Source organism: Rhipicephalus sanguineus, chromosome 3 (genome assembly GCF_013339695.2).
Source record: "Rhipicephalus sanguineus isolate Rsan-2018 chromosome 3, BIME_Rsan_1.4, whole genome shotgun sequence".
In the NCBI taxonomy this organism is placed as follows: Eukaryota; Metazoa; Arthropoda; class Arachnida; order Ixodida; family Ixodidae; genus Rhipicephalus; species Rhipicephalus sanguineus.
The window spans coordinates 15,203,034-15,225,360 of NC_051178.1; the positions used below are offsets into that span (position 1 = coordinate 15,203,034).

At 47.9% G+C, this 22,327-nt stretch overlaps 1 protein-coding gene across 1 annotated transcript in view; it reads right to left on the reverse strand.

Annotated features, from left to right (window-relative positions):
- Window positions 1-11,560, reverse strand: part of LOC119386459 (chitinase-like protein 4) — a 553,828-nt gene extending 542,268 nt beyond the window's left edge. The window contains exon 1 of the mRNA XM_037653744.2: window positions 11,470-11,560. Coding sequence (XP_037509672.2) covers window positions 11,470-11,530 — 61 coding nt within the window. The 5' untranslated portion in view covers window positions 11,531-11,560. The remainder of the gene's footprint in view (window positions 1-11,469) is intronic.
- Window positions 11,561-22,327: the final 10,767 nt, after the last annotated feature.

Genomic DNA, 22,327 nt, shown 5'->3' on the forward strand with positions numbered 1-22,327 from the left:
CCTTGACGAAAAAGTGAAATGCAATTTTATGAGCATATTATTTTCCTCACCTGTCGAAGCACCTTTGACAAAAAATCACAATAATGGCTAATCGCACAAACTACCTGTCGCACAAGATACCTGTGCTTCAGGAATTTATTGCTGCAAAACAAGTTAAACTGAGGAAAATAAAGATCGGTACAAATTAAGATTGATGTTTGCGCTCTCTTTTAAAATACCTTCCGTGGATTTATAGCGCTCCGCGTCACTCCATAATAGTGCTGAAACGTAAGTAGTTTGCCAAACACGCCGAAGTTTGAAAATAGTTTGAGCGCACTACTAGAGGCGCTCACTGCAAGATTGCCGGCAGAGTGTTTGTTGCATAATATGGCTTTTGTTGGAACCTAACAGCCTTTAACTTTCACATTGATGCATTTCTTATTTCGTTCGTCCTCTGAGAGTAGTTTGGCGCGCAAGCGGAGCTCGTCCGCAGTCGTAGCGGTACTCATGTAATGTGAGCGCCCCCCGGCATCGAGCGGCCGCTGCTCCGGATTTATCAAGTGGCTGATCTCAAGACAAAGCTTGCTCAACCATGGGACCTGGCTGTGAATTTGTTGTTGTGGAGGAGCTGCTTCGTGATCATGTCGCGTACAATTATTTTGAACAACTTTTATACGATTTTCAGCACATTACGAACGGCCCGGCCGCTAGGCTGATTTGGTCACGTGTGAAGCATTATGACTTCTTAGAAACCCAAATAATGCAACGTTATTTTACGCAGTATGGTGGATCACGTCCTAGACTTCAATCAGAGGAATTTTTAATGAATCAGAAATGGACTTTCTTGAGAAAACTTTTTTCAAACTTCGGTGTTTTTGGTAAATCACTTACGTATAAGCACAATTATAGAGTGAAGCGGAGCGCGATACAACCACGTTAAGTATGTTAAAAGAGAGCGCAAACATCAAAGTAAATATGTAGCGATATTCATTATCCTCACTTTAACTTGTTTGCAGGAATGAATTCCTGAAATACAGGTATTTTGTGCGATTTGCCATGTTTGTGATTTTTTTCATGAATGGTGCTTCGACAGGTAAGAGAAATAGTAGACTCATAAGATTGCATTTCACTTGTTCTTCAAGGGCGATAAGTATTGTGACCAATACATATGCACCGTTTTTTTCCTAGATGCGCTCAAAATTCATAAATCGCAAAATTGGCGGGAAAGTGTTCTCTGCGGCCAAAATTGATATTTTCGTTTAAGGCGAACAACATTTCTTTTTCACAAAACCAACTCTGAAACAATTGTTCTGGGTCAAATGCCTAGACCTACAGTGAATTTCATCAAAATCGGGAATGGTGACCGGGACCTCGTGTTCGATTTTATCTGGACACACCCTACTGTATTGATTCCAATAAAATAGTGCAAACACTGTTTCTCGTATCAGTTGAGGTATGACTATTTGTCGTGCATGCAAATGAAAGAAATGAACTTCAGTATGCAATACAAATTGGTGAAACAATGCTCGCTCAATGTAACGGCTTGTGTTATATTATCAAACATGTAGAACAGATTATTTACACATTCGAACACATTGTGGAAGAGAAATGGGTGACAGGCAGGTATGCAATAAGTCATTGTGTTCTATCGTAGATTGGGTGATATTTCATCAACCGTACCATAATTGAAGGTGCCTGTTGTATAAGTGAACTTTAACGTAATGTACAGGTGGAGGAGGGAGTGCACATACGACCAAGTTTTTCCAGTTTTGTGCATATTTGCTATAGTCCTCGTGTTTCTGTGTTATGTTATGCTATGTATGCAAAATTATGAATTGCGAACAAGCCAACATGTTTACTGCTGTGAATATAGTATACTAGCAATTCAAACGAACCATTATTTTCTGAATAACAGCTGTTTCATTAAGGAGAACTTTTTTTCTAACTCGTACTGCGTCATCGGTGCAAGGGGAGTGCCAAGTACACGTGGACGTTCACAAGGGAGAAGTACAATTTCACTAACTTTTTTTATTTTGCGGGAGACATGTCACTGGTAAATTTGTGCATGTTGTGCTCAACCAACATTACTAGATTAGCTTGACATCGGGACATGCTTTTGGCATTCTCTTTAACGTGGTGGCGTCATGCTTAACAATAACGGTTAATTAGTAAGATAGTAGGTAGTATCCGAGTATGAAAGCAACTAAATACAAAATATCAGTTATGGAGAACCACTGTATGCCACGCTAAAGGGCGCATTGCAAATAAGTTCTCAGAAGGCGCTGCTGCCCCTGCGTGCAGCTCGCGACAGTAGGCGCGCTTTAAATGCACCTAGTGTAGCCGCGTTACAATATCCTTGTAACTGTGGCGTCTGTGTAACTTTTGCATGCTATGGGAGCGGCAGCCGCTAGCGCGCCGACGGTGGAAGAGAACTATGGACACGGGCACGCTCGCGGCTCGCGCTCAGTGACCGTTGACAGTGAGTCGCGGCCGAGACTTTGAATGATAAAGACGTGTTTCTCAGTGTCTCGTCCTCGTCTCTAAGGGGTTCTGCGCAGCGGCTGGCCCAGACCACTACAATGCAAACACAGGCGGTCTTAGAACAGCTCAGGACACGCTGCTGCCCTTACGTAAGCTTAAACACAGGCCGATGGTTGTCCTTTGAAGACAACTGGAAGCAAAAGTGCTCTCAGTGAGTTGACAGTAGAATTCAGGTTGTATTATTTCGACCTTACCGCTGCATCCATCTTGGGGATATCTTTGACGTGAAGTGTATCATCCAAAGGTTAAATGATCGTGAGCATTCTCTGTCAAAAGAATAATAGTGTGTTAAAACCCTCAGCTATAAGCCAACCCCCATGGTTCACGAGGGGCCGCTCTGTGGCCTGTTAATTAGGAACCTGCTTGCAACTCGATCTGTGCACGCATTGATCAAGTCAGCACGAGATCTGTGGCATTAGAACTCAACTCCACACACAAGCTTTGTAAGATTTGAGGCCAGTTATGACATTGAAAACTAATTGAAATAATGGAGGCACAAGAGGCTGCGATATCAAAAAGGCAGCGTGGCCAATTAGGTTACGCTCGAACGTGCGCGGTCACGCTGAGTTCAGCAGATGACAGTTGACAAGGGTACCAATGTGGGCTTGTTGGTTCATCATAAACTGGCATTTAGCATAGCGCGGGAAGACGACAGTTGGCCTCTACCGGAAGTAAGTCATCTTTTTGAAAACTCGCAACAAAGTTTTTCTATATTTCAGCCTGTTTATTTAACTACAGCAACTATTATACACAGTGTCAACGGGAACAAGCGCATCTTGATTTATGTCGGTTATTGGCCAATAAGGATGCTATGTCTCTTGCGACGCAGAGAAACAGATCCGTGACGTCAACTGACAGGCGCCCCGCCCACCGACGAGAGTGAGAACCGGCCTCTGTTTGAAAAGAGGGCGCCTGAGAACACGGAACTTCGCGCGCCGCTCGTAGCCTTTACGCGGCGCGCACGACTGCAATATTTGGCTGAGCAGTTCATGGCCTTGTCAGTTCTCCGCAGGATAAGTTTGTTCAACAAGCCCGAGGGGAGCTTCATGACTCCTTTAAGGTTGCACCTATTATTTTCGTTTCCATGTACAAGTACAAGCATAGACCATTTCTGTTAGATGGTGACCTGAATGTCGATATTACCGAAAAGAACAATGAGTGGTTAATACAACATATGGCAGCCAAATATGCCCTCACGTGCACGTCCTTTGATCATATGAAACCAACGACCATCCGAGGGACACGTATAGACCTGGTATTTTCAAATTTCCAATTGCAACCCGTACAGGAACCGCTATCCCTTCATTTCACGCACCATAAAGCCGTGATAATGAAGGGACAACGCAAGCCAAGCATCATGTAATTAAGAAAAATTAAAGTTTGATGTTTGTAATATGCACACAGTGTTTCTCACTCTTTATATGACGATTTATGGGGCGTTACACAGAAGATTCATGGTTTACCGATGATATCCTCCGGAGCTTCGCCCACTCATCATCATTCACAACGTAGATATGCTGTGATTGTTTTTTCTATCTTGCGTAGGCGAAGATTGTAGGGACGGCTTTCGAAGCTCTGCTCATTCTTGATGCGTAGACGGGCAAGCTGTCGAGCTTCTTCGGCGCGCTGCAGGTAGGTACCAACGTCTAGATTTTCTTCGTCGGTGATGTTCGGCCGCATTGCATCAAGCGTCGTTGCGGGGTTCCTTGCGTAGACCAACTTCTATGGCGTCATCTACGTCGTTTCTTGCGCGATGGAGTTGTGTGCTAAGGTCAGGTACGGAAAGATGGCATTACACGTTTTGTGTTCGATGCTCGGCGAGGCCATTGGTCTGTGTGTGAAGGGCGGTGGTCCGCCGGTGGTTTGTCTGGCTGTATTCCAACATTGCCTGAGTAAAGTCAGCAGTAAAGGGTGCACCTCTGTCGATGACTCTGGGGTGCCTGACGCAGGAGGATGTTCTCAACGGAGAACTTGGCCACCTCGGCGCCACTGCTTTTCGGCGGGGAACTTATTTCGTCGTAATGGCTGAGGTAGTTGTCAGCTACGACGATCACTTTATTTCCGGAAGTTGACGTCACGAACGGTCCCAATAAGTACATCCAGATTTGCCGGAACGGTAGGTGAGACGGTTTGATGCACTGCTGAAATCCGGCTGGCCTAGTCGGCGGCGTCTTCCGTCGCTGACATTCTCAGTGAGTTGTAATGGGCGGCGTCGGCAGTAAGGCGACGCCAGTAGTGATTTTCTTGTATCTTTACGAGCTTGCGGGAAAATTCAAGGTGCCCGGAAATGGTGTCGTCATGCAAAGCATCTAGAACCTCCGAACGTAGTGCTGAACGTGTAACGGGGAAGTAGTTGGCTCGAAGCGGCTAGAAATTTTTCTTTAGAAAAACCTCATTTCGCAAGAAGAACGACGCGAGTCCTTGCTTGAATACCTTCGGAACCACGGCGGTCTTGCCCTCGAAGTATTCCATAAGGCCCCGGTGTTCCGGGTAAGCTCGCTGTCGTTTAGCGAAGCCGTCTGCAGTTATGGCTCCCAAGAAGCAGTGATCGTCCTGGTCGTGTGGCGGCGGTGGGTTGACGGGGCGCGAGGCAGGCAGTCGGCGTCACAGAGGTAGAGTCACTGGAAAATCAGAGTACCGCAAAGGTAGGCTGCATGCGGGCAACATTGGGCGGCGGCGGCCATTTCCCTTCCAGACCGTCCGGCGCGTTGCTAGTGTGTGTTGAGAAGTGACCGATCTTTTCGCCTCGGTGCCGTGTTACGCTCGGCGGAACGGCATTATGTGTGTGTGTTTATTCAAGAGGATATTAGAAGTGATTTCGACTCATCGACAGTTATGGATCGACTGCGCGGTTAGCGGTGTAACTAATGAAACGTACGGCGAATACTGCCATGTGCTCGCGAACTCGCTTCATGGCTTCGTCGGTCTCTTTTCGTGTCACGCCCGGGTGTGTTCGCTAGGTCCGGAGCTGAAAACATAGTTGCATTAGCGCAGTGATATCGTGCGAGATGCCATTTACTTCGACACTTGGTGAATATTGACTGTTTGCGCTAGCTTTGCAGTCGGCGTTCAGGTTCAATTCATAACCCACTCAAGAACATTATCGAACAACATCGAGAACATTCAACATTGCGTCTTGGCAAGGTATGCGTCAGCGACTGATCGCTGACGCATACCTTGCCACCATGCTTGCTGTTCAACTGGTTGTTATGTGTAATAGAAGTTGTGTGTTTACGGTAATTGGAAGTTGTGTGCGATGCATTTATGTCTTGATTCGCAACGCCAGCAGCCAAACGCATGGGCGAATCGGCGTGCGGTAGGTAAGGTGCGTCTTATCTTGCGACACGTTGAAAATAGGCCATCGAAAATGATTGACATCACTACTTAATTGTTTCATTTACTATTTCTTTTCTCCCTAATATTCCCAACGTTGCAGTGCATTTGCAAATATTTTGCTGTGTTCCGACAAACAGTTCTTTTTTTTTTTTTTGCGCTGCCAGCGGGTAAACAGCTGGGGTTCGGTTTCTGCACTGTTGCATCTTTTTTTTTCATGAAATGCACTTTTATTAAAACTTCATCGGCACGGTGCTTTATGTTTTTTTCATCAGAAATAGCACATCCGGAAAATTTTTAAAGCTTCTGCTACGCAGTACGTATATAGACATAGGGCTGGCATAAAATCGACTCACGCAATGCGTGGGATCTGCTTTTTTTTTTTTTATGTGACCATTTCTCACCCACTAAACAGTATCTTAGGGGTACGCTCGGCGCAATGCAGCATTAGCAACATTTTTTTGGCAACTAATTTAAAACTGCGATTTATAACATTGCCTTATACCAAGTTTATCAACAGAGTTCCACGCTTCTGTTTTGCGCAATGGCAAATGATCATGCCACAATTGCCTTCAAGGTATCACAATAAACAGTTATTATTTTAATAAATCTTTAATTTCCCTCTCGTGCGTGACACGCTTATAACTCGAACAGCATACGTAATCTGTTCAACAGATCGAGATATAAATAGCCGAACAAATAGAAAGGTATATATTGTTTTCAATATCACTGACCATAGCGAACCGAAAATGTGAAGTATCCTGTCGCATGAGATCTTTTCGAGCAAAGTTTGTGTAGTTCACTGTAGGAAGGTGTGTTCTTAGAGGGGGACGAATTCATTCCGACCAACTATATGCAGCCACGTAGAACGGCGCTCTTTGACATTAATTTTTCCCACATGGCATGCAAAAATTAACGAGATTCCTAGAGTAGCTCACCAGTAATGTTAGATTGCTGGTGAGCTACTCTCTGGAATCTGCATGCAGTGGCGTAGCCAGGGGGCGGACACAGCGGGGCCCGTGCCCCCACCTCCCCCAAATTTTTTTCCCGTGGCATACATAGCACGAAATGCCACTCGACCACATCTGCCTGCCAGGCCCCCACTTCAGATCAAGGAGGTGCCACCCCCCTCCCGAAAAAAATTTCTTACGCCCTGTCTGCAAGGCGCGTTTAAAAATGCGACGAAGTACTTCTAGGGACTGTGGTACTGCTAAATGTCCGGCCACGCTCTGCATTGGACGCGCCTGCACCCAAAGCGCTTGGAAGGGATATGGCGGCGAGAGGTCACGTGATGCGAGTAAGCCAATCGCGTCGGCGGCGGCGCGCGGAAAACAGATGCGATACTCTGAAAAATTTCCAGTGACTCTACACAGAGGCGCATAGCAATAGTCGCGCGTTGCGCAACTGTTGCGCAACGCGGCGGCGTCCATCGGCGGCGCGTGTCCGTCAACGCGAAACTGTTGCGCGTAGTAACTTCCAACGCCCATTTCGCAACTGTGGCGAAGCGCGGCGGTGGCGTCTGTCTGTTAACATGCAACAGTTGCGCGTTGCTGATTCCAACGCGCGTTGCGGAACTGTTTCGGAACTGTTGCGCAACGTGGCGGCGGCGTCCGTCCATCAACGCGCAACAGTTGCGCGTTGCTCCTTCCAACGCGTCGGCGGAGTCGAATGGCCACAGGCTTTCGTCGAACACACTTTGGAATTTACAGTGTCCTGCAATTGTTTTCTATGTACCGTATTTCCTCGAATCTAAGCCGATATCTTTTTTTCGAAAAAACAATGCGAAAGTGAGGGGGTAGGTTAAGATTCGAGTGCAATGATTAAGATCTTTTTTTTTTTCTGGCTTTGCGAATTTCGGGCGTCGACTTAGAATCGGGGCCGGCCTGGATTCGAGTAAATACGGTATAGCGCACTTGACGTTTTGATGACATATTAATGTAGTACAGAACCCATTGTAAATGCGAAGCATTTCTGAGCGAACCAAAGAAACTTTTACCGTTTCTATCTAGCTATCTATCTGGCCGCCTACGCCTTGGCGCTCTCGTGATCGTCTCCTTAACTTGGTATGTACCAAAATCGGCACAGGATGACTTCTGTGTATGAAAAACGCGATTCGCAGGTCATGACTAGAGACCGGATTTTAGGCAAATGCCTATCTTGTTCCTTGCGCTCCTATCGCACTATTTGGTAGATGAGCATTAATTAGAGGTTAAGAAAAGGATTTATGGTGTTTTTATAGTGCCTATAAATGCCTATTTTTGGCGTTCGTGCCTAAATGCTTACAAATGCCTACAAATGCCTTTTTTGAACACTAATGCTTATATCAACGATATTTAGCCTCAAGTTTCGCTCCCGGGTGCTGTTTAAGACCGTTATTCATGTTACTGCGTGACATTGACTGTCGGGGACTATGGGGTTCAACGTGGTCCTCTAGTTCAACCTACTCCCTGAAACAACCGCTAGCAGCAGTGAAGTGGGACACGTCTGCGAGCATTCGCCGCCGCATTGACATGGCGCGAGCGGTTGGCGAATGCGAACCTGCGGAGAGCCGTCAGCGGAAAGGAGAGTGAAGAACAAGAAAAGCAAGAAAAATGTGATGTGCACGCAGCTTTTGTTCTGTTTGTAATTGACTTTTTAAGGTGTTCATTGCAGTAGCGTAGTTAGTTCAACCATACTTTATGTATGTTCGTGCATGCGTTTGTATGTGCGTGTACATACACATGCAAAACTGAAAAGTTTCTGGGGTGGTGGTGAATCTTGCGTGCCCCCTTGCCCTACGCAAGAGTCACCACCACCCCAGAAACTTTTCAGTTTTGCGGGCACGCAAGAGTCTCCATCCTTATCCCCTCCCCTGTTTTGCCGGATCGAACCAATAAAGTTGTTCTCTCTCTCTCTCTCTCTGGGGTGGTGGTCGGTTGAACCCCCCACTCCACCTGGCCAATTGAAGGAATCCATCCCTTTTGGTGATTTAGCAATATTACTCCTGCTCTGCGCTTCTCAGTCATGCCGAAAAGTCACCCAGGAGTATGTTGATTCGGCAGTGGACACTTGAGTCGCCTGCAGAACACGGGAGAGACCGTGTTCTCCGAACCGAGTGGGACAAAGCACAATTGCTCGGCTATGTTCAACTGTGGGCGCCTTTGTGCCATCTTAAGCAATAACATTTTTGTTTTCCTGTCTAGATAAATGTTGCGCATGCCTTGGTTTGAAATTATTTATGTGAACGTTTATTGTGCCTATATTTACGATATTGGAGGCCTAAAACGTTCTTTTGCCTGCCTATTCTTGGAGGCTACAACGAGCTTTTTTATTGCCTAAAAATCCGGCCTCTAGTCATGACATGAGTAGCGTGACTTCCCTGTCGCGTGCGTCACGAAATCCTTTCCACCAGTCATGTGTGGCACATACCCGCATGAAGCGGCCTATGGTGCGGGTATGCACCATAGGCCGGTGATTTAGTCTACGTCAATCCAGACTGGAAATCTTAGCGCGAAAGCGTACAGTAGCCCGTGTCATCTATGGCGGTAGGTGGGAGAGAAAGAAAGGGGGGAGGAGAAATATCCCGAAGGAAGCAAAAAATAAGAAATTGAAGGGCACTTTGTAAATTCGAAAGTGTGTTCGGCGAAAGCCTGTGGCCATTCGACTCCGCCGACGGACGCCGCCACCGCTTTGCGTTACAGTTGAGCAACACGCGTTGGAGGGAGCAACGGGCAACTGTTGCGCGTTTACTGACGGACGCCGCCGCCGCGTTGTGCACCAGTCGCGCAACGCGCGTTGGAAGGAACAACGCGCAACTGTTCCGCGTTGATGGACGGACGCCGCCTCCGCGTTGCGCAACAGTTGCGCAAAGCCCGTGGGAAGGAGCAACGCGTCACTGTCGCGCGTTGACGGACGGATGCTGTCGTCTCGTTGCGAAGCAACGCACCACTGTTGCACATTGACGGGCGGACGCCCCCTCTGGACGCCGCCGTCGCGTTGCGCAGCAGTTGCGCAATGCGCGTTGGTAGGAACAACGCGCAACTTTTTCGCGTTGACGAACGGACGCCGCCGCCGCGTTACGCAACACTTGCGCAACGCGCGTTGGATGAAGCAACGCGCAACTGTTGCTATGAGCCGCTGTGACATGACGTCATTGCTGAGAGAGTGTGAGGGGGAGAGGCCACAGCTGGCACCATGTCCGGGTACGGACGCACGGATGGATTCAAGTATGAGACATTAAAGGCCTTCTCCTTAAAAAGCACAACTCGAGCCGGTATCGAACCCAGGTATTCGGCATGGCAACCAAGTATTCTACCACAGAGCCACAACAGTACTTCAAGCTGCTCTGGAAAAAGACCCTGTGTAAGCGTTATGTGAGAACAACGCAAATTGCGGAGTTGGTCATCCGACTTTATATCGATGCAATAGACGTTACATACGTACACCAATGATTCCGCAAGCTATAGTCAATAGTTGCGTTTGGCTACAGATACGCACGTCATCGCATCGTAGCGCGCACGATAAAATTGACGTCCCTGCATAACGTGAGTGCCGACGTTAGGTCTGACCATGAGCTAGCCTCTAAACGCCAGTTATAGTCGACGTGCCTGGTAAGGCCGCTCTATGCGCTCTTCTCCCTTTGCACGTCGCTCCACCTCGTAACACTTGACTCAAAGCAAGAATCTGGCATAGGCTGCTACTCGGTGAGTGCTTCGCATGACCCTGATTCTCACAATGCGTGAGATCTGCCGGTTTGTTTCGTGAAATGAAGATTGTTTGTAAGTACATCTTAAGCATCTTCTACCTTGAACGGAGCACATGTGTATATGTGCCTGAGATATTTTTGTATGTGTGTAACAGCCCTTACTGTTGTGGATTAGCGGGAGTAAGCGAGACGTCGGCACGGAAATGATGCGTAGTATTGGCTTACTGACCTGGCGCGGCTGAGCACGACGTCTTCAGATGAAATGCCGGCTTCAAAGAGCGCATTTTTATGGAGGCGGAATGTGTAAACGCATTATGCAAACAACCCGAGTTGGTCAAATTCATTCCAAAGGTGAGCCTCACGATCGGATTGTGGCTGTGACATGTAAAGTACAAGAATATAATTTCATTGCATTCCAGTGAGCAAGCATTAAATTATGAAAATTAACCACTCAACGGATCGTTCCTAAGATGCGATATTGAAACTTCATGTATTTACGTATGAAACCTTTCCACTGAACACCTAATCTTTATGTAATACTAGATTAGCCGTGGTGTTTTCACGCGGGTTGGAAATGCAAGAAAAATGTATGCAGCTCTGACAAAGCTTGAGGAGCGCACCACTCTTGAAGAAGCTCCGGCTTGCCGCACACCAAGTGAATTCTCGCAGGGTGAACAACTGACACATGTGCACTTGGAAGTCTTACTGCGTTTTATTTCAGCAGATGCCGAACTCTTTAAAAATTCATACATGTGACAGCAGGCATAAAATGATTTTATAACGTTTCAAAGTAATCTTACGTATGTGTCGTCCTTGTCGCGGTCGACAAACCCACTAAATGTCCTCGCACTCGACATGGCAATAAGCAGAGGCATTTTCAAAGGCCCGGAAAATAGACATCACGGCAACATTGTAGAAAATAAACAACTCACTAGACTGGGCCAAAAGTTGGGCAGTGAGGTTGGCCGCCAGCTGGGTGGCGTTGAGCGCCATGGACCCTTCGCGAAGCTCGGCACCTGGCACATCTGCAGCCCCGTGGGACCACCGCTGAAAGAGTCGTCTCGGACGAGAGCGCTCGGAACGGCCACTCCCATCCTGGGCGGCAAAAGCATCTCCGCGCCGTCAGTGGCGCGACCTTTCGGGGTCAGGCGTCCTCCTCCTCTGCTAGAAATGTGTGCCAAGTCAGCGCTCAGAAGTATGCATGTTTTATTTCGGCCCCTCAGTTCGAGCAGGCTCCGACGGCGGTGCTCACCCGTGGAGCATTTTATGAATATGCAAGTTTTTTGTGCTTACTTCATCACCTTGAAATATCCTTTGGACACATTAAAATGTGCTCAAACGTCTTGTACGTCTGTCTTCTATCTCGTTTGTCACCCGCCATGGTGGTCTAGTGGTTATGGTGCTCGACTGCTGACCCGCAGGTCGTGGGATCGAATCCTGGCCGCAGCGGCCGCATTTCCGATGGAGGCGAAAATGCTTAGGCCCGTTTCTTAGATTTAGGTGCACGGTAAAGAACACCAGATGGTCAAAATTTCTGGAGCCAACCACTAGAGCGTCTGTCATAACCAAACCGGGGTTTTGTGACGCTAAAGGGCATCACTTATTATTATTATCTTTCTAGTGTGTCGGCTTAAGCGGGTATTTTCAAGTAACATGAAACAACCGGCTCAGATATCGACTCTTCTAGAATACTCCTCACCCCTCCCTTGTACACTTTGAAAGCTAAGCGCGAAAAAGCCATATGCGTAACCGAGACCCACCTCTCGTTATGCCTTTCAAATAATCTGTCTCCTAAGACCATTCAGTGGGACAATGCATCCAAGAAAAAAACTGCCACATTGAAACTAGCAGTCATACGTCAACATTACTTTAGCATATGGCCAAAGAGAGCCGGATGCACAGTATAGACTTGTGGTGACAAATCAGGGGCTTATCCATCCAGTCAGTTTAGGAGAGGGCGGGGGGGTGCCGACTCTTTAGTTTTTGGCAGTTACCATTATCACAACAACCCCATCACAGCATAAATACTGTGAATTTGTTGTTCACAGTGGTCCCACTAATTTGTTCTAATCGGTTTTATATGCGTGATAAATTAGAAGAATTAAAACAAATTAATTTTGCTAAGCCTTCCTTAGGACTGGGCTTGCGTGGCCGGTGCGAAGACGGGTTGTCGTTCCGGGGCATTCATCAGGACAAGTTGATGTAAGAAAGAAAACTTTATACGACATGATTCAGATCTCAGTGAACAGGCACGGCGCTCTCCGGTGCAACGGATTAAATAAGCAGCTCGGGGTATACACCCCGTTTTTCCTTCCTCCACGCGGGCACCAGGATCCCACCAAACCTGGAACCTTGGCAAGGTCACAATGATGAGCACACACCTGCACTCCAAAAGTTAATGTTCCGTTGGCCGCGCAGCGTTTTACAGGTTGAAGACCGACATCTCTAACGATCATTTCGGGGATTAGTCAGCACTTGTGCGAGGATTTGGCCAGAGATCATCCGTATGGCGACAAAAAGGCGACATGGCAGGTGCGCTATTGTTGCTCCCCCTCCACCCACTCCGGGTCGTCTTCAATCGTTGAGAAGCGAGGGGCACACCTCTCAAGGCGACAAGGCACGAGCGGAAGCTGTTAGAAGCCTTCTTGATGAAGAGACAATGAGGCGTGAGTGAACCATCACTGGTTTTAACCTATAAAGAAATTGCGTTTCTGAGTGCCATACCAGGGCGGTACACGTGTGAGTGCGCCGTGTGGAGATGTGGTTTCGGAACTGCGCACGTGCTGGCTGCAAAAGAAGCCATTCCGTTCAGAGAGTTTTTCAAAAGAAACAACATTTGTAAGTGCGGTAGTCGTCGGTGTGGTTTCTTCCTACCGACGTTCCTTCCACTAGTGTGTATGCTTTCGAAAGACGCGAAAGTGATTAGACAATTAAGCTTTACAGCAAATACAATGTGATTTCGTGTGCTAGACTGCACAAACAATACCACAAAAGATATATGTAGCTTGAGCACCACAACGTCAGGTTGGTAGATTTGGGCACTTCTATTGTAAAATCTGTTTGAGGTGACAAATTCTAACCTCCATCGCCTACGATTTTTGTTCACAAAGCGATCAATAACTTCTTCGCAGTCAACTGGGATGCCTCTGTGCATATGCAGCCAGGCCAGCCCGGTAAGGTGGTTTTCACTCATCTGTGAACGCAGCCATGTCTTTAAGAGGCGGAGTCTAGGAAGGATCGTTATACTTCGATCATGAATCACCAACTGGCCCATTCTTCCACTTTGAGTTGGAAGGATCGTTCGGCGCTGGTGAGGCCGACAGGGAGGGTGGCCAGTATTGGTAGAAGTGCCTTGACCGGAGGAAAGCTGTAAGGAGGCGGCTGGCGTAGGCGACAACGCGGTTGCGTCCCTGTTGTCGTTGGGCTAGGACGGCTCCGATCCCGTGACCACTAGCATCGGTTCGGACCTCCGTCGGAGCGGATGGGTCAAAGTGGGCCAATATAGGTGGCGTTGTCAAAAGTGTGACGAGGCGAGAAAAAGCGGCGGTTTGAGCGGGACCCCACGTAAAAGGCACGTCTTTCTTCAGAAGTTCAATGAATGGTCGAGCGATTGTTGCAATATCTTCCACGAACCTTCCGAAGTAGGAACGGAGTCCCACAAAACTCCGGACATCTTTGGCTGAGTGGGGTACAGGAAAACTCGTGACTGCACGAATTCTCTGGGTCTGGCTGCACACCTGAAGCATCGACGAGGTGGCCCAAGACTGTAACCTGCCGGCGGCCGAGGTGGCACTTCGACGAATTCACTTGGAGGCCAGCTTTGCGGAAGACGCCAAGAATATCTGCCAAACGCCGAAGGTCGGTTTCAAATGTAGGCGAATATACAAGGACATCGTCGAGGTAACAAAGACCATTTGAATCCTTGTAGCAGAGAGTCCATCATACGCTCGAACGTGGCTGGAGCGTTGCACAGACCGAACGGCATAACCTTGAAGTGGTAGAGGCCATCGGGAGTTACAAACGCAGTCTTTTCTTGGTCTTTCTCGTCCATAGCAATCTGCCAGTAGCCAGAGCGTAGGTCTATTGAAAAATTGGCCGCGTATCTGCGTGCTTCGCTGCAAATGTCGAGTAAAGACGATAGAAGAGGCGCTGTGTGAGATATGGACGCCATCTGGCAATACGTCGGGAAACATGAGTGCTGTGTTGCGTGCTGGTAGTCCCGGCGCAGCAGCAGGCGAAGACCGGCGGTGACCAACGCGACCGGCGGGGACGCCAGCCAGCCCGAAAACGCGGTTTGGCGCGAAGCGCTGAAGCAGAGAAACGTCCGCACTCAACGAGTACTCTCCACACACTCTTTTATTTACACGTCGCCTGGGTAAAACAGGAACGCCAGAGCGGCGCCCACAACCGGCAGCCTGAAGGCCGCCCACAACGCTGCTCTTTCATTTTTTAAATATTTTTTTTCACCTTCTTGGCCTTCTCAAAACTAAAGTTTTTCAACACCAACCCATGGCATTCGTACAGTGCAATACAGAACCGAAACCGAAACACAACAATGAGCTCGTGCGAAGGGCACGGAGGAAGGCAAATTTCAGCGCAGTCGCATTTTCAGCTTTGTTGAAACAGCGCTCGCTAGACGACGACGAAGTAAAAGAAGGCACACGACAGGCAGCGCCTGTCCTGTGCCTTCTTTTACTTCGTCGTCGTCTAGTGAGCGCTGTTTCAACAAAGATGAACGCCTACCAACTCGCTCAAGCTTCCATTCTTATGCATTTTCAGCGCAGCTTAAGAAACTAGGGTCCTTAAAATTACGTATGTATGCATTTTCTATTAAAGGAACACGCCACCTAATACTTACCTAGTGATGTTGCACCTCAGATATGCATGATATTTACTTTTTGATCGACAACGTTCACAAGTATGAACAGCCATACCAGTTCAAGACGGCTGGCCCTTGGGCAAGTGGTTCAACTTTGGCCGAGTGGCTGAATCGAGGGACGTGCCGACAAACAGAAAGACAGAAAGACAGACCAAAATTTCTGCGTTTAAGTTCCCCAAGAAAGACTATCGTCTTTAAAAAAGTAGCGCGCGCCGTGTAGGCAATCAAGAGCGTCCTTTTTCGTAATTCGATTCAGATGGCGGTAACCAACGCAGAAGCGCCACGTGTCGTCTTTCTTTTTAACCAGCACGACGAGTGACGCCCAAGGGCTCGATGAGAGTTCAATAATGCCTCTGGCTAGCATCTTGTTCACTTCTTGTTGAATGACCGTGCGCTCTGCGGCAGACACCCGATATGGTCGGAGGTGAATGGGAAAAGAATCACCGGTGTTTATGCGGTGCTTTACAAGAAAAGTCTGGCCTAGTGGTCGATTATCGACGTCAAAGAAGTCGCGGTAAGAAGCCAAAAGGCGGCTTAGAGCGGCTGATTGCTCAGGTTCGAGGTCCGGGGCGATCATGTGGCGTAATTCCATGTCGAGGCGTATGGTGTCCGGCGGGCGACAAGGAACATCTGAGCACACGTCCGCAGCGAAAATGGTGACGTGGTCATCTGATAAGGATCGGAGCGTGGCGACTGAGATGCCGTGGGGTAGCACTTGCTTCGTGAAGCCGAAATTTACAACAGGGAGATGTATCCAGTTAGCGGCTACGGTGACAACGCAGTGTGGTACAGTGACGTCGTGCGCCAGAAGGACATCAGAAATAGGCGTGACGACGTAGTCCCCATCAAGCACCGGTGAAGACGTTGCCAATTCGACGAATGTTAGGGCTTTAGGTGGCATGCGAATAAATTCTGTGGTACAGAGGCTGTTCTGGAGTTTGGGGCTAGTATCTGGCAGAAGAGGAAGTTCCAAGCAAAGAGTACCGGCAGAACAGCAATCAGGGCAGAATGTGTCGAGAGGAAGTCCATCCCTAAGATGAGGTCGTGAGGGCAACTGCAGAGCACGGTAAAGAGGACGGGAACGTGGGGGCCGGCAATGCTTATTCGAGCGGTACACATTCCCGTGACGGCAACAGTTCCACCATCGGCGACGCGTACGGCTTTAGTTGTAGCAGGCGTGAGTACTTTCTTAAGTCAACGGCAGAGATGCGCACTGATGATAAACACCTGAGCTCCAGTATCAATTAACGCGGTCACAGAAATACCATCCACTTGCAAATCAATTAGGTTCGTGTTCGTAGGGAGCGTCAACGGAGGATTTGGTTCAGACGAAAATGATGCAGCAATATCAGCGTCGCACAAGAAGAGTGCTTCAACATTAGTCGCAGGGATGCCTCTCCTTCCTCGCTTTCGCGCTTCCACTTTTACCGTCATAGCCACAATTCTGCTGCAATAACACTCGCAGTTATCGGGCCATGCCTTACGAACGATCCATGACACTTGGCAGTCTGCGTTACTATTTCAGCCTCGTCTTCTGATGATACAGCAGCTTTGACGGCATAAATAGGAAGCGCTTGGAAACTTCGAAAGTACCTTCACCGAATCTCCATTTGAGATCTGCCAACACATTATCCAGCAGTGCAATGTATACTGACGTCCTGTATAAGCTAAATAAAGTTCCTCTGTCTGTCTGTGTCCTGTATAAGCTCTGCGGAACAAGTGCTAGAGTACTGGACCTGTAGGACTGCCTCTCCTTGATGTGAGGGAGCCGCAGATTTGTTTCAAGTTCGTCCACGAGCGCGACGGCTTGCACGTATATGTGTAAAACGCTTTCCTTGCAGTATACCCATGAACGCGCTCCTTCTGGTAGAGACGACTCACTGGAAGCGTGTGCGCCAATAGGTCCGAGAGGCTAACCATTGCCATTATGAACTCACCATCGCAACAGCGACGCGGAGCATTCTTGCATTTGCGGCGCTTCGAAGCTCTTTTCAGTTGGCGACGGCGTCAAGAGCTTTCGTCAAGATGTCGAGAGAGTCCCAAAACTGGATGACACTGTCATATCGCTTCACTCATATCGTCTCGCAATGGCCTTGAATCCGGTGGCCAAGTGTGTTCTTTGCCACACTGTTTCGTTTCGGTCAGGCGGTGAAGAAGGAAATTATATCTGTCATAATCCCCAACGCGGTCCTGACGGCTTGAACACACGATGATTTTGATAGCGACAAGTTGACTGCGTTGTTAGAGCACAGAGAGTGAACTGCGTTTGTTTCGCACCGTTCAATTTCTGCCACGGCGCCACACAGCTCTGACACCATGAGGCTGCAGCCATCTGTAGCTGTGCACCTGTCTAAGTCGAGTTCTGGGTCCTTCAGCATCTTCAAAACCCGCTCACCAAGCACTCTCCCTGTGAAGATGGGATAAGTTACGCTGGCGTCGACAACATGGCTATCAGTGGAAGGGTCAACGAATTGTCAAAAGTCCTTTTGTACTATGTTCTCGCGTAAATACCGCAGAAAAACCCTTAGCAGTGACGTCTGAGATACGTCGGTTGTTTCGTCGAACATAATGCTGTAGACGCCCGACTCGTGCACCCACTGAATAAGTGTTTCAAGATCCTCGCCTCTACAGGATTGCGCAAGCATGGCGCCAATTACTCATCTCCACGCGTACGTCGCATCGCTTTAACAAGCGAAGACCGCAACGGCAAAACCGAACTGCAGCAGCATCACGGACGACGAAGATTAGCTAGTGGCACAGTGCTTGCGCATATTTACGTAAACTTTGCAGGAGACTTTCAGTGGAACGCTTTTTTTAAGCAACTGCACATTTTGTAAAGAAGGAATAAATCACAATACGCGTAGCAACATTATATCGGGCTGAACGTGAGCAATAAATTCTGTAATATACGAGCGTGAGTCATATCGCTTATACTTTAGCAAAATTATTTCAGTTTATGTGACATTGCTTCAGCCCCTTTCACACTTCTCGGCACAAATACCTTGAGAGTGTACAGTTCCTCCAAAATGAAACAATGCAGGTTCATATTCTTTGTAAACACAACATATCTAGAAAAACATACCTGAAAGACTTATATGGGAAAAATGTCCTGAGGCAAAAATTGCTTAATTCAGGCACTGATGCATAATGCTAGAATGGATTCTATAGAATATTGTTACATTCCTCATAACTGCGTTGGAAGGGCTGCAGAAAGATATACTGTAGTGGGTTTGTGAATTTGTTGGCTCTTCTGAACTGGTCAACGACAACAAATTGCAGTACATATTTGGCTGATTATTGGCGTGACTGGTATATCGAATACTGCAGCTAGCAATGATATGTCATGTTTCAAGTCTTCTTAAACTCAAAAACAAAACAATTAAATGTTGACGATATCAAATCTAAAGATCTAAACGCAGGCTATATATTGTGCGCGGCGTACGCTTACTTTGTGTTATCGGGGCATATCAACGGCCAACCACAGTACCGGTCCCCAGATTCATACAACTCGGGCACGGAGGAAGAAATATTTAGGAGGCGAAACCCCCTAGAACGGACGTTGGCGGGCGTCCAGATAACGTCACAAAAAATACAAAAATACAATGCGCCGATGGAGGCATAGAGTTTCGTACAATACTTACTAGAGGGAACTCCGGCGCTAGTGTCTATGGGAGCTGCAACGCATGGCGCTTCAGCAGCATGGGAATGATGGGTAGTACACGGATTTGTCTAAACTTCGTTCTTTTGGCTCCGCGTCACCTGCATCCTCTTTGTCGAAAAACAAATTTCAGCAGTTCCACTTCACCGCTTTAACTTTTTTAGACTCACCAATTCAAATCTGGTCACAAAGTGCACAACGGTCTATTCATTTATCCTAAACGAACGCCAAAACACAGCAATAAACAAAGCCACAAGTGCGTTCGAAGCCGTAAGCACAAATATTAGGCAAATCCGTGTACTACCCATCATTCTCATGGTGGCTGAGCGATTGCAACGCCAGAGTCTCCTCTACTTAATCTTAGGAAACTCTATGGATGGAGCATGGCCTCCGAGATGGCGGGCGCGCGGCGCGTTTCTCTCCGGCCGTCCCAATCGTCGCGCTCTCCAGCGAAACCAACGTGTTCGCCTCGCTCGCCCGGCTACCGCGAGAGGGCGCATTCACTGTGCTTCCGGCGGCGGCGGTGACTGCGGCAGAAAGCAGAGCGCACGGGACGTCAGCGTGCGCGTGTTTTTTTTTTTTTTTTTTTTCCGCGTACGAGCAAGAACCACCACCAGAATCTTCTGGCTGCACCGAAGGCAAGTATTTTTAAAGACGATAGTCTTTCTTGGGGAACTTACAGAAATTTTGGTCTGTCTGTCTTTCTTGTTGTCTGTTTGTCTGTCTGTCACCCGAATCAGCCACCCGGCCAAAGTTGAACCACTTGCTTACCGCCCACCAAGCTTGAACTGGCGCGGCTGTTCATACTTGTGAAAGTTGTCGATCACAAAGTAAATATTACGCATATCTGAGGCGCAACATCACTAGGTAAGTATTAGATGGTGTGTTCCTTGAATAGAAAATACATAGATACGTAATTCTAATGACCCTAGTTTCTTAAGCTGCGCTGAAAGTGCGACGCGCCGACGAAAGCCCTCTGCCACGCAGGAACGAAAGGACTTTCCTCCTCCGTGCCCTCTGCACAAGCTCCTTTCCCGACGTATTGCCAGATAGCGCCCATATCTCACCCAGCGTAGAGTTACTGCATATGCTCCCTTTAGGTAGCAGAGTTGCGCATGTCTTCCAAACGCCGCTAGCAACCATGCGTTGTGGAGAAGCTGACGCTGGGGCCAAGTTTTGTATTTCTCGATGGCGCCGCTGCAGCGAACTGGATTGACACTAGTCATTCATATTAAAGTAAATCACCGGTCTTCGACACGCCAAACATGTCGACCGGTGACCCGGTAGGCATGTCGCCTGCAAAAACGGATTGAGTCTTCGCGACATAGCCATGGTTGCTAGCCAGACCTATGCTGGCTCAGACGAAAGTGCGCAAATCTTTTCGTTACGTTGACGATTTCTTGTTTTTTATTGAGTGTGCTTCAACTGACGTTGAACGTCAGGTTGCAGAAATTTTGCCAACCATTAAGGAGTGTCTGGTTCCCCTTGACGTTACGTATGAAATACCGCAAGAAGGTACTATCCGCTTTCTTGACCTTCGTCTGTTTTTTTCAGTAGGACATACTTGCTGTATCACAAAAAAACGCCAGGCCTGCGCGGAAAGCGCAGCACAGTCACAGCGAAAGCTGGAAGAGCGGCATTTCTAGAGCCCGTTGTACCTACAACGCCATTATTCGTCATTCTGCGCAGAAGCGAGTTTCCAGCTACACATCTGTAAGGCATTATGTGCACTTTGTTGACGTGACGACTGATCATGATGAAGAATTGTGGCTCAGCCCTTTGTAATGGGTTGGAAGCTTTAAACGGCTCACCAGTTACGTAATTCGCATTGCGTGACGCCCGGTCGCTATTTCACTCTCCCACCATGCAATATAACATACGTTGACGTAAGAAAGAGAGACAGCTAGAGAGAGGGGGGAAGAACTTTATTGAGAACCTGAGGAAATGGATCATGTGCTGATGGGCTTCCTTGACAACCAATACAAGTGCACTTGCGAGGAACCCACTACGCTATAAATCATCATCATTTCTGTGAAGTAGGGAAGCAGCCACTATGTCATTTTTCGTCATTCAAAGGAGAGCCGTGGTACCCGCTAAAAACATGTAAGGCATTATGCGCACTTTGTTGATGTTGTGCCTGATGACGATGAAGACTTATTGCAGAGCCCCTGTAATGGGTTGGAACCATCCAACAGCCCACTCGTTGCGCAATTCGCATTGCGTGACGCCTGGTTACAGAATTCGCGTTGTGTGATGCGTGGTTGTTATTTCACTCTTCTACCACACTAAATTACATATGTTAATGTGGTTCCTTCCGGACATGAAGCCTGTATAGCGTCTTTTTGCAAGGCAGTTTCAAGCACCGACATGGCTCTGTTGATTATGCTCTTATCGCAACACAATGACGAACAGAAGGCACTACAGAATTCTGTATTCAATTGCTTTCAAGTGCTATCCTATGTTGAATAAATACCATGAAAAGAAAACATCGTCATGGCTCTGAGGTAGAACACTGGGCTCCCACGCAGAGGGCCCAGGTTCGAACACCGTTCCATCCTGGAAGTTTTTTCTTATTTCGTTTTTTTTTTTTTCTTATTTCGCGCGATAGTGGTTACGGACACCGGCGGCAGCGGCGGCGGCGGCGGCGGCGGACAACTACGGCGCCAAACACGGCCGTTGAAATGATCTCATAACAGCTTTGGCTGTAAAAGCCTCTCCTGCAGTACAATTAAGCGCATTCAAAGCTAATTAAACGAGGGATTGCCAGGCTATGCTTTAGGAATGCCTTGATGAAGTCATGCCATCACACTATGGCCGCTAGTTTCTCAGGACAAAGCAAGAGATTATTCATGGCAGTCTCTCCAGTGTTGCTGCAGGTGTCAGTGGCTGAGTGCTTGTTGCATTGTTCACGTAAGCGGGAACGTCCGCAGAACAATGGTGTGCCCGATGCTGGAAAAACCAGTGTCATACCCGTGCATAAAGTATCACACCATTTGAAGAAGATAGCCCTGAGAGAAAACGTCCGCGTAGTGTTCTCTGCGCCGCAGAGACTTAGTCGACTATGCAAGCTCACGAATCCTAAGAAGGAGTCTCAACCCGCCTGTGGAAAGAGGCATGTGACTAAGTTTGTTGAATGTTCCCTAGCTGTCGTGTATATGTTCCCTCTGTCGTGCGATGCGGTTTACATAGGACAGACGGGTAGGTGTATCAATGACCGCCTGCGCGAGCATTGTTGCAACGTAAAAAACAAGGT